The following is a 13413-nucleotide window of genomic DNA, read 5'->3' as shown; positions in this document are numbered from 1 at the left end:
AAATTCTTGTTATGTAAGTCATAATATTTTCAATAATTGAAGACTAGAATGTTCATTATTCCAGTTTCTATCTTTAAATCCTTAGCTAGGGAGACTAGAATACATTGATCCAGAACGAACTAAAATAAAACTTAAAAATTTTAAAGAACTATTTTTAATATATGTTTTTAAAAATTGAGGTTAGCAATAATTGTGAACTATGCAAAGTTATTAATAGGATATTTTGATCACTGCATATCAATTTCAGTGTTTAGGAAAAAGTATTCTACTACCGTAGGTCCCACAGAATAACTGATTGGCTTGAATATTGTCCTCAGTGAAGTTACTTTTGTTACTTTTGTCTCTTTTAGAGATGAGACAACTAAGCCACATGGTATATTGACTAAAATCACACAAAAATAATTATGAATTGTTGAAAAGACACAGGACTTATGAGAAAGGCTGTGGATCTGTGAGCCAAGTGCTAGAAGGCTCCTGGGAAAAGGGATATGTCTGAGACCCAGAATCATAAAAAAAAACTCAGAGTGGTTAGGGCATGGGGTGGAGAAGGCAAGTGGGGAAAGGAGGTAGAGACAGAGTAGGGTCTCATTCCTTGTTCAACATCAACAGGTTTACTGATGGGGTGAGCTTATGTGAGCTACCCAAGTGCCAGGACCTTCAAGCAAAGCCATGGCTTCAACAGGCAGAGACCTACATCACCTTCTAAGGAAGAAAGATGAAGAATAAACTCCACAACATTTTAAAGCCAAGTGAAACTGCAGCACTTGCACTGCGGTATGAATGAATCATTGCAATTTGAGGAAGGGCTAGCATTAGCTCTGACTAATATGAGACTTTGTACTTGAAGACGGGGAGTGAAAAGTGTTTTTATGTTGGGGAAAGCCCTTAAAATTGAAGTATGCTTCATTTTCCCCCCGAACAGGCAGAATTTCAAATAGTAGCCACTTCTGCTTGTCAAATCCCATTAAGGCTAATGTCATAAGTTTGCTGTTTAATTATCATTATCTGGCCGGGCACAGTGGCTCATGCCTGTAATCCCACACTTGGGGAGGGATGAAATCCCACACTTTTCATCCTAGTGAAATTGTGGTCAACTGACCGGTTCGAAATGAGGGAGGTGATTAGACAAAGCTTGGGTAGACTTGTTTCCTCTCCCTATCCTGGAGTGAATGTGTTCTTTAAAGTCTGAATAATTTTTCCTTGACAAAGGGATTGAGAAATCATCTGAAAGGGGTGGTAAGATTTCTGAAATGAGTAGGGGTTTAGAAGGATACTCCCTTGTCCTTTTTACAAGAGAGTCCAATACTGGATTTTCTATTCCTTCAGCTGAGATGGGTAGCTAAAATAAATTTGGGAGGTTGAGTCTATAAGGGGGAGCAAAATAAGCTATAAAACAATCTTACTTATTTGAATACCAAACCCATAGCAGCTTAGAATCTTGCTGTGTATATACTAACTGGCTACCTGTAATAATGATATGACATTATACCTCTTATATATAGTTTGGGAAATATATTTTTGCCCTTTACAAAGAAGTTAATTGAGGTTAAGTGTTAGCATATATTCCAGGTAAACAGTATTTTCTAATAGCTACTTTAAAAGATCAAATAACCTAGCAAATGATAATTTAAAAGTCAAATTAAAATCACTTAAGACCAGTAGCAGTTTATAAACTATGACAATTTAAATGTACTATATTTAATGGTCTCACATTTGCAAGTGCTGGAGGTAAAAAAAGAAAAAAAAAAGTACTGCATTTAAAAGGTGTCATCAAACTTTTCTTGAAAATATCCATAGAGATCAAGAATTTTGTTAATAGTTCTTTTGCTCAGAACCATTAGGGTGATGAAATGAGGCCGGGCGCGGTGGCTCACAGCTGTAATTCCAGCACTTTGGGAGGCCGAGGCAGTTAGATCACTTGATCCAGGAGTTTGAAACCAGCTTGGCCAACATGGTGAAACCCCCATCTCTACTAAAAATACAAAAATTAGCTGGGCATTGTGGTGCACACACCTGTAATCCCAGCTACTCGGGAGGCTGAGGCATGAGAATCACTTGAACTTGGGAGCAGGAGGTTGCAGTGAGCCAATATCTTGCCACTGCACTCCAGCCTGGGCGACAGAGCAAGACTCTGTCTCAAAAAAGAACCACCAGGGTGATGAAATAATTTTTTCGAAACCTAATTTTTTTTGGGTCGGGGGGGAGACGGGGTCTCCCTCTGCTGCCCAGGCTGAAGTGCAGTGGTGTGATCATGGCTCATTGCAGCCTTGACCTTCCAGGCTTAGGTAATTCTGCTCCCCCAGCCTTTCAAGTAGCTGAGATTACAAGTGTATGCCACCACACTTGGCTAATTTTTGTACTTTTTGTAGAGACCAGGTCTCCCTATGTTGCCCAGGCCGGTCTTGAGCTCCTGAGCGCAAATGAGTCCAGCCGAGATCTGCTTTAAAATAACGTAATAATATGTAGAATACAGATAAAACAAGATTGTCTGTGTTACTGAAGCTGGGAGCTCATTATACTATTCTCTCTGCTATTTTTGTTTGAAATTTTTGATAACAAAAGATAGAAAAATAAATGCTGACAGAATCATATCACAGTATACTAAAAGAAAAAGGCCGAGATTCATCATAGATGGTAGAGATGGATCTATACTTCAAACTAAGGTGGTGAAAACCTAGGCTTTTTGTAAGGAAAGTCCTGAAGATAAATGAGAGGTGAGGTTAGCCAAGTAAAAGACTAAATAAATGATTAACCTCAAAGCTTCAAACCCCAGGTACAAAAAAAATTATGATGTAGCTGCCACCATCCATCTGACTTACTATAATACTAGGAAGAGGGAATTTTTAAATGACTTAATTTTTGCACATGTGTGAATAGTCTAAGTCTTTTTACCAAGAAACAAAAATAACTATTCAATGTTTTAAAAATAGACGAAATAAAATACCAGAGTCTGTTGGAATGAAGCACATTGCCTTGGAAACTAGGAAGTTAACAACTGAACAAACACAAAGGAAGAATTCTATTATTAGCAAATGTCTATAACTCAAAAACACAAGTGGGGGATTATTATATGGTACCTACCTCACAAGTTGCTGTGAGGGTTAAATGAATTAAACTGTTCTAAGCACTGTACTTATGTAAAGTATGCTATGCTATGTGCTATGCCTGAGTTAGCTATCATTATTGGTAGTATTATTATTATGCTGATGTATCAGTAATCACGTTTCTTTTAAAATGTTAGTATCCGTGATTTCACTTGGCTAAATTCAACCAGAATCTGGCTGTGCATTCCTGAGAGCAACTTACAAGTTCCCCTGGATTGAAGAGGGATGACTACTTACAAGCAGTTTCCTGAGACATTTAGTTACCTGATAAGTAATGATTTTATTCCCCAGTGGCCAACTGACTCTAGGAGGAGCAGAAAATGCTATACTTAAAACATCTTTCTCTGTTAACAGAGTTTTGGTATATATCTTAAACTAACTAAAACAAAAGAGAAACTTACACGCACTCATAAACTGATGGCGAGCGAGGTAAATAAACCAACAAAAGTATACACCATTCTCATCTCCATAAACTTCAGTTATGGCTTAAAAGGATAGGACTGTAACTCTGGAACTACTTTACTTTTCTTCTTTTTAAATTTTATTTTTCCAAGTCCCATATAAAATTCTAACATTACTGAGGAATTGAAGAGAAAACTTTAGGGGCCTCACAGTTTTAGAGTCCAGTGTTACATACACATGTTTTTGGTTTTATGTTGTCAGTCATGGCTGAAAATGAAACAGTGATGAGGTTGAATAGAAAGTATGAGTTTCAGTAATAATGAGAGGAAAAAGAATTTCCCCAACTTAAACAGCCTTAACCTGATATCCAGACACACACTCCCCTATGCTTCCCATGCCCAGCCTCCTAGTCACTGTCAGCTGTACCCTGTGGGACAGGGCAAAGGAGTCTAAAAGCTGGCGTGGTGAAATCAACCTTAAGCCTACTTATTTCCAAGAAGTACTTAGGTGTTTGTGATATAGCTATTCATAATGTCAGTAATGAATTTTCCATTTTTTACTACAGTAATGATTTACTAATCACAAGTCTGTGATAGTACATGAGGCTGCCAACACCTAGTAACTAAAGAAGAATAGGAATGTTTAAGCCACACTGAAATACCTCTATATTGTATCATGAAATGCAGTTGTCATCCTGGCATTTCAGTTTATCCTGGAATGTAAATGGCAAATGTTTTCAGCTGTGCTGGCCTAAATTTAAAATTAAGATAAAGAATGACTAAAATTACACCTGGATGAAATTCTATTTTAACTTTACAAATTAAGCAGAAAGCTTTAAAAATGAAGCCTCTTTCTCAAATTAGACAAAGAAGGGTCATAAATGTTTTCTTCACCAGGGTGACAGCTCAGTTGACAGTGACCCAGAAATTTACCTGAGGCCTAAGTTGCCTACCAAGGCCACTGGATCAATGATGTAAGCAAAGACCTTTTCTCTGATGGGGTAACTACCTGGCAGTCAATCAGTGGGCAAAGACAGACAGTAACTTCAAAGAAACATTTTTCAGGATAAATTAATCTCGGTGGAAAAAGAAAATGTTCATGATGCATTACCTTATATTTTCCTTTAATAATGCCTTCAAACAATCTTTCCTTGGTTCCGTAAAAAGGCAAACAACCACTGAGCAGGATAAAAAGGATCACACCGCACCCCCAGACGTCTACAGGCTTTCCGTAAGGCTCTCTTTTGACCACTTCTGGTGCCATAAAATGAGGTGTTCCAACACGTCCTACATTTAAAACAACATTAAGGAAAAATGTTTACGTAAAGTGGGATTTTCACATGAAAAGTAAAAATAATAGAACAGTAACAATCCAAATAAAAAGTTTATCAATATATATGCTCTCACCACTTCTCCCTCTCCCCATAAAATCAAATTCACACAGGTGAAAAAAATTACTTATCTAATCGCTTCCTGAAAATATTGAGCCCAGAATAGGTATTCTGTTTTGTAACATTGGCACTCCCTATTGAATTCTGCATGCTACACAGGAAGTATTTATGTGGTTCTTACCTTATGAAGAAGTTTAAATTTTCTAATTCTCACATGGTTGAAAGTCACTAAATATATAGAGCAGAGGCAGGTGAAAGAGTCAACAGGCAGAGCCTGTAGCTGTCCAGGAAAGAGCTGGGAGGCCTGCCCTCGGCAGAGGCAGAGGCAGGGGAAAGGAGAGGAGGAGGGAGGAAGGTATGAAAAAAAATCTGTGGAAAAAAGATGACTTGACTGCCAAATGGAAATTCCCTAATGAAACCTAATGCTGAGAACTGTTATTTGAAATATGAATTTGACTCTGAAATCCTGTTCAGTTGATTTTATGGGTTAATTATAGCAATTAACAATAGTAATATTTTGTTATAGTAGGAGTTTTTAGCTTCCCCCTAACATTAACATATGAAGAGAATGAAAGCAAATATATGGCATAAACAAAAGCAAAATTATGAAGCTCCTCCCATTCAATCCTCTTTGACTTTCATCTTCTTTAAAGAGTCTTGTTTCTCTATCAAAAATTAGCTTTCTGTAAGGAATCTGATATCAGCTGTTTGCACATTCATAACTATCTTTAACTCAGTATCCCAAAAGAAGTCTTCTATAGTGGAATGAAAGGCTTGTACCCTGTAGGAAGATCACTGTGGGATGGGGCACTGCCCAGAGACTTGGCAGCTCTTCTAGATGTATGCAAGCCCAGCCACCTCCCTTCCTCCCTCGGTCTCTCTCTCTCTCATCATACTGAGTTCAGGATAATTTTTAGTTTGAAGATTGTGCAATACTTTATCTAGAACTCAGAACTGTGATTTTAAAAGAACTTAGAGATCTTCTGGTTCAGCTAGAGAGAATATATCAAGTTCTGTTCGTGATTATCAAACTGAGTTGGATAAAGAAAGATAAAAGAGCTCTTAGCTTGTGTATCAGGATGTACCTTTGCTGCAGATCATATGGTTTCCCTTCCTCCCCCCATAATAGAAAAGATTAAGTTCAGGGTTCCAGTAGTGAAAATATTTTCATTTAAAATGTACGATACATCAGGGAAAACTATTGGCTAGAAGGACCTAGCTGGAGAAATACTTTTATTTCTGTATTGTCCCATTTTGCTTCCTCAAGTAACACGAAGAAGCTGAAGGGATGGGAACTAAGCCTTCTCTACTTCATTAATAGCCTGGACAGGGAGGGGCCGCTGGAGAATTAGCCTTGTTCTGATGGACAAGAGCTAGCAGGAGTAGGGGAAACCAGTATCATTCAGGGTACTGGTACCAGGGTACCAGTCAGGTACCTGCTGACAGTTTGGATGATGCTTTGAAACTCAACTTGACTCCTATCACTTCCTGGGCCAAGCCACTCAAAATGGGGGCCTTGCCCTGGGAATAATCAGAGCGACCATGGCCAGTCCCAGCCATCCTGAGAAGGTTCTTTCCATTTAGCTAGACCAAGACTACCCAATTCTGGAGAATTAATGTTCAATCTTTGGGAAGATGCCTGTCTTTTGGTTCAATAATTTGCTCATAGATGATAGGGGGAAAACCAGAGTAGAAAGAATGTAGAGGAATGCTCTTTTATTTCATGTAAATCAGTAGAAGGTAAAAAGGACTGGAGTTAATCTTTAATATACACCAACTTCCTAAAAATCCTTGCTTTTGCTGATGCTTCTTCAGTGACCACTTGACTTTTAGGACTTAGACCACAAAATTTTAAGAAAAGGAAATAAATTAGCAAACTAAATTAAATGGCAGTTTGAGATATTCTGGACAAATATTTAAATGTTATATATTTTGACAATACAGTAAAACCTTCCTACCTAGAATCTCAGTGGGAGAATTGTTCTGAATAGCTACATTTGAAAATACATTGTGATTTGAATCTTTATGCACACAATCCTTTTTGCTTTAATAATTTTTCTGGAGATTCTATTTTCCCCAGGCTAGTCCCAAACTCCTGGGCTCAAGTGATCCTTCTGCCTTGGCCTCTCAAGTAGCTGGGATTACAGGTGTGAGTCACTGTGCCCGCCTTAGTTAAATAATATTGTATGGCTTTCTACAATTTCCTGACTTCTTTTACACAGAATACTGCTCATAATTTAACCTTTTCTTGATGACTCAGAGTTGTCATTGTAGATATTGATTAAAGAACTATGCTATAGAACAGAAAGCACCCTCAGGAACTTCAGAGGTATTCAAGAGTTGATTTCTTTCATATTAAAAGGCTGTTGCGCTTTCCAAGTTTTGGTGTCTGCTCAGTATATAGCATATATATTTTTGTTAAGCTTTTATTTCTTTTCTCTCACTATGCTTTAGTTCTGCATTCTCCTAATTTGTTGCTTTTATAATCTCCTATTAAATAGAACCTGACTAGCAACCAGATTCTTTCATTTAATAGCAATTTCCTAAGTGCTTGCTAGGTCCTAGATACCCTCAGCCACAGTTCCCCTTACTCTTACAAATCAGTCTTTGATGTAAGTCCCTGCATCCAATGCTACATGGAGGTATGTAGCCCAAATAGTTATGGGAATATAGAAGAGAAGGAATAGCGCTTTCCAACTCAGAATGGTGAAGATAAGTATGCTTTAAAGAGGAGACAATTGTTAGCTCAGCCTTCCAGAACAGTAGGAGTTAACCAGATAGATAAAATGACAAAAGGCACTCCAACTAGAAGGAATAGCATGTGCAAGGTATGAAGGAACACGAATCTATACAACTTTTCAAAACATGGGAGCAAGTCAGCCTTAGAGAGTGTCTTTAGATGCTCAATTGTGAGGAGCATGAGTGGATTTTTAAGGGTAGGAATAATTTTGCTATTATAGTTATTTTCTAGGTTTCTAGTTGTATTCTGCATAAGTAAGTTTCCTAAATAGCTGAGTTTCAGGTAGGGGGAGTGTAAATATGTTTAAATGATTTTTATTATATGCAACATATAAAGAAATGAATTCCTTTCTGTTTGGAGGACTAGGGATTGGGATTTCAAACTGACAGGAAAATGGCTTTTTGCTTTAAAGTTGATAAATAATTAAATGATTGGCAGAATTTTTTTCTTTTTTTTTTTTTTTAGATAGGGTCTTGCTCTGTTGCTCAGGCTGGAGGGCACTGGCGCGATCTCAACTCACTGCAGCCTCTGCCTCCTGGGTTCAAGTGATTCTCCTGCACAGCTGGGGCAAAGGCTCTTGCCACCATGCCTGGCTAATTTTTGCATCTTTTTGGAGAGATGGGGTTTCGCCATGTTGCCCAGCCAGGTCTTGAACTCCTGGACTCAATTTGTCCGCCACAGCCTCCCAAAGTGCTGGAATTAGAGGCGTGAGGCACTGTGCCCAATCTTAATTAGCAAAATTTCAAAAGTACCTTAAACAGCAGAAAAGCTTTTTCTAAGAGAAATAATTTATCTCTTATTTATTCATATTCTATTTTTTAAAACGTAACATTCAAAGTTATTTCAAGAATACAAAAAAGGTGTGCTAAGAAATGACAATATTTTGACCATCAGGAAGTATTTTAATTCTAGAAGCATGGAGAAAAATAAATTTTGAATACTGACACACCACGGGGTGGCGGGGGTGGGGGTTCAAACTTAGCTTTAAAAATAAACAATTTAGGTGAAAGGTTCATGGACTTTAGAAAAAGATTAATACGGAGAAAATGTCCAGGTAAACGTAATGCATCTATTTTTCCCCTTCAATCAAGATGTACAATAAAATATGAAGCCCATGACATTCTGAATACTAACAGGATGTAGATCCAGAGCAACAGAAGCAAAGTAATTATATATGGCCGGTATATAACATATAAAATAAATTCATTTCATTTCATCCCATTAACCTTGGGAATATAATCATCAGAAATTATTTGTTATAATCACATAGTCTTAACATAGAAATGATCTGTATAAGTACCAGAATTGAGAGAGTTAGCTTAACAGCAACAATTGTTTAAAAAATAATTTAGGATTTTCACTTGATTACAAGATCAATATGAACCATCAGTGCTATGTAGTTGTCCAAAAAGCTAATGCAATTTGGGGAGCCTAAGAGAAATTTAAGGCCCAGAACACAAAAAAGTGATAGCCCAATGCTACTGTGCACTGGATCAGCTGTACTGTACCACCTGTAGTTAGAGTGTTCAGTTCAGGCCCTGTACTTTGCGGATACTGAAGAGATTTTGAACCAGTTTATATGAAGAATAACCAAATCACCATAGGGAAGTTAACTTGGATAAGACCTAGGTGGACATGGTAGTTGTCTACAAACAGATGAACGGTTATCATATGGAAGGATGAAAATTGTTCAGAGTGGTTTCAAAAGTCAGGATTATGATGACTGGGTAGAAGTTACAGAAAGATGCAAAGATGAGCTTTTTAATACACAAGGAGTTATCCAAAAAATTAAATGAACTGTCCTGAGATGTAGTGACTACTTTGCTCTCTGAGTTTAATACTAGAACTCAATCTTTTCTTGGGAATATTATGGAAGAATTCAATCATTAGATGTAAGACTGGAGAAGTTAAGGCCCTTTGGAGTGCTGAGATTCTATGATTAAACGGTGCTTTACTACCTGACCCTTTGGTCAGTCTTCCAATCACTAACAGAAAGTTTTAAATTAGGGGAAAAAATTAGCATTCTTTGAAAGTATACTCAGCTTGCAGTTTTGCACATTATTGGAAATGATTAACTGGAAAAGAATGTGAAACTAAAAGAAACTTTGAATGTAATTTAATTTTAGAGGGCAATGTCGTGAAAAAATTATTTAAAGAATAAAACTATGGGCTGAGTGCAGTGGCTCACACCTGTAATCCCAGCACTTTGGGAGGTTGAGGCAGGAGGATTGCTTAAGCCCAGGAGTTTGAAACCAGCCTGGGCAATGTAGTGAGACCTTGCCTCTACTAAAAATAAAAAAAGTTTGCCAGGTATGGTGGCACACGCCTACATGATCCTAGCTACTTGGGAGGTTGAGGTGGGAGGATCACTTGAGCCTGGAAGGTCAAGGGTGCAGTGCAGGGTGCCATGATCATGCCACTGTGCGCTCTAGCCTGGGTGACAGAGCAAGACCTTGTCTGAAAAAAAAAAAAAAAAAAATTACAACTATAACCAATGGCTCATTTTTCTGAAGATGGTCTATGTTGTTACTGCTTGAAGTTCTAGCTATAATGAACCGAGTTATGTGAAATGTGCTGTGTAAGATTATTTTTGATATTTACAATTTGTAACTTTTTTCTTTTTATTCTGGCATGGGAATTTAAAAATTATGTTTTGCTTTGGCTAATAATAAAATCAGTCTGCATTCACATCTGCTTATTCTTTGCTAATATACAGACCGATGGCTTGAGCAGGATTCTTTGATAAATGGAAAAAAGAAAACAGTATGAAATTAAAAATTAGCCGTCAGTGTAAACCAGGAAGTGGCTAATCTACACATTTTAGATTTGACTTCATTTGGCCAGTTCATCTTTAAAAGGCACTATGCCTCAAACTTATTTTCTTTGAACACTGTTTTAAACTCTTACAGTCTTTTAAGTACTGGAGGTACAAAGAGAAAAGAGTCTATTCTTAAGGGACTAAAATTCTAGTTATGACTACAGAGTTATTAAATTTAAAACTATCTGATGATGCTTTTTGGGGATTGGGGTGGGGTGGAATGAGGTATGAAACACTGAGGTTGAGCTAATATGTAGCTTGAAAATTTTATACCAGCCTGAAGTGACCAGGTTTTGAAGAAAAATTTTTTGTAAAGCAGTCTTACCTCCAGCTACAAGTCCAGACTCCCCTAATTGAATAGCTACCCCAAAGCCTCCAAGTTTAACAGGTGCCGAGTTTTCTTTTGAGGCGAGGAGAACACAGTGGGGCTGAGAAGAAAAACAGACGAACAAACAAACAAAAAATAAACCCGAAGATAAGGATTAATTGAAGATGAACAATTCAGTTTACATAAAACTAGATAACATGATAATAGAGAAACACTTTAAAAACTTTTAAATTATTTTGGATGCTTGAATTATTTGTCATATTCTCATGCCTGGCTGATTTCTCCAAATATATACCTGTTCCATCCAATATGCTTTAGGAATTATTTGCTTGTAAGGTTAGAGTACAGTGCTAAGAATTACTAAGGAAGCATGGATGTTCAAGAAACACAGATATATTTTTTTGTCTTACTATGCAATATTGTCTTCCTTTGAGTGACAGTCTAGATTTCTTTAAGAAAAAATACATTTTACACTTCTTTCCAAAATGTTTCTTGAAACCTCTGATTTTACCTACAGAGCCATTGTATTCTGGTTTTTAGGGGATAGTCATGGCCCTTTCTTTCTCCAGCCTGCCCAGTCCTCTTTTCTTTGCTTTATTTATTCCACCCTTAAGTCAAGGAGTACTACATGGATGGGTCAGAATGAATGCTTTTAATTAAGCCATGTTCCCAGGGACTTCAACGCTCTTCCTGGGCATGTCTTCTCTGGACCTGCTCTTCCTTTCTGTGGGGGTGGGAGGTGAGAAAGGAGAAGGGGAAAGGAAACCACTTGCCTGATTCCTAGTCCAGAGCAAAGACATCCTCTCCCCAAGGGGTATCCTAAACAGGGCTCCCTTATATCATATGTTTTGTGATAACAATGAGGGTTTCTTTGTAGCATGTTGTCCTCTGCATCTATTTCTTACTGGGACCTAGTTGGGGCTGGTGTAAGGAAAGAATTTCATCATGGAGCACTCTGGTCTCTGCTCAAACACTGTGCTCCCCAGTATGACTAAAACTACATCTGACTGGCTCTCAAAACAGGGGCTAGTAAAAAAGGCAAGTCTCTTTAGTCATGGAAGACAAAAGGTTTTTAAAAATTATCTCCTATACTTTCTCATTCATAAAAGGACACAGTTTTAGTTAAGTTTTAGCCAACATAATAGGTATGAAAAAAAGTGTGCAATCATATTGAGCTGGTACACCTGCGTTTGATGATGACACACAGGTGGGAGGAATCCTTACTCTGCCCAATGAAAGCATCATATTTCTACTTTGGAAGTTGTTATTTCTGTCCAAAGAAGTTTAAAGACTTTTACAATAGTCTAGCACAAAAGAAGAGTCTATGGGAGAGCAGGCAAACCTCTACAGAAATCAACTGATAGACTGCTGTTAGTTAGAACTTTCTGTTGGTTCAAAGAGAGAACAATGACAACAGACTAAGATGGCAATACCCCTAGCATGATTCTAGTACGGGATACAGCAAGTGAGCAAGCCTACAAAAGAAATGAACATGATACAGAAGAAATAAATGCAAACTAGACTCCAACAGGGTCTTCTGGCCATGCCTGTGTAAGTGTTATCACCTTAGGAAGGAGTAGTAGAAGCTTAAATCAGAACTCCAAAGTATGTATACCCTTAATAGTATGTTGATGACGTTTATGCTTAAGTTAATGTTACAAGGGAATCTATATAATTCTCCTCTGTGTAGATTCAGTCATTCTCAAATCCTTAAATAAGACAAGTTATAAAATTTGAACTTAATTAAGTTAAATTAATTTATGTTTAAAAAGAGATGGGGTCTTGATATGTTGCCTAGGCTGGTCTTGAACTCCTGGCCTCAAGTGATCCTCTCACCTTGGCCTCCCAAAGTGCCCAGATTACAGGCATGAGCCACTGCGCCTGGTCTAAAGAGTTGAATTTAAGAATGAAAATAGAGCCATAGGCCAGGCGTGGTGGCTCAAGCCTGTAATCCCAGCACTTTGGGAGGCCGAGGCAGGCAGATCACGAGGTCAGGAGATCAAGACCATCCTGGCTAACATGGTGAAACCCCGTGTCTACTAAAAAATACAGAAAACTAGCCGGGTGAGGTGGCGGACGCCTGTAGTCCCAGCTACTCGGGAGGCTGAGGCAGGAGAATGGCATAAACCCGGGAGGCGGAGCTTGCAGTGAGCTGAGATCCGGCCACCGCACTCCAGCCTGGGCAACAGAGCGAGACTACGTCTCCAAAAAAAAAAAAAAAAGAAAAAGAAAGAAAATAGAGCCATAAATGCAAATTAATAGAATGTAAAGTCAGGTAGTATTACTTGTTAGGAAGTAAAATTAAGCTGGTAAGGAGGCGTTATAGTCATGGGGACTAGGGAACTGCTAGTTTAGTTGGGGTCAGAGAAGGCATCTCTAATGGGTAATATCTGAACAGAGACCAGAATGAAGTGAAAAAACAAGCCACATGGAAGCAAGTTCCAGGTGAGAAGACAGCCAATATAAAGGTCCACAGGAATAAGGAGGGTTGTTTGGAGAAGAAGAAAGAAGCTGGTGTGTCTGGAAAGGCATGAGAGCAAGGGGCAGAGTGGTGGGAAATGTGATCTGAGAGATGATCAAAGGTATAGGGCCTTGAAACTGTGGTGAGAACTCTGGGTTTTATGTTGAGCG

The 13413-nt window shown here is 38.1% G+C and overlaps 1 protein-coding gene across 5 annotated transcripts in view; it reads right to left on the bottom strand.

The window, feature by feature from the left end:
• The window catches only part of CASK (calcium/calmodulin dependent serine protein kinase), a 408963-nt gene that overhangs the window by 144042 nt on the left and 251508 nt on the right, over positions 1-13413 (bottom strand). For all 5 annotated transcript variants that reach the window (XM_023202786.2, XM_023202787.2, XM_023202789.2 and 2 more), the window contains 2 exons: positions 10780-10882; positions 4617-4792 (listed from right to left, as the gene is read on the bottom strand). In XM_023202786.2, coding sequence (XP_023058554.1) covers positions 4617-4792; positions 10780-10882 — 279 coding nt within the window. The remainder of the gene's footprint in view (positions 1-4616; positions 4793-10779; positions 10883-13413) is intronic.

Source organism: Piliocolobus tephrosceles, chromosome 12, assembly GCF_002776525.5.
Source record: "Piliocolobus tephrosceles isolate RC106 chromosome 12, ASM277652v3, whole genome shotgun sequence".
NCBI lineage: Eukaryota > Metazoa > Chordata > Mammalia > Primates > Cercopithecidae > Piliocolobus > Piliocolobus tephrosceles.
Note: the sequence above shows the minus strand (reverse complement) of the source record. Positions and strands in the feature narration are given on the sequence as shown.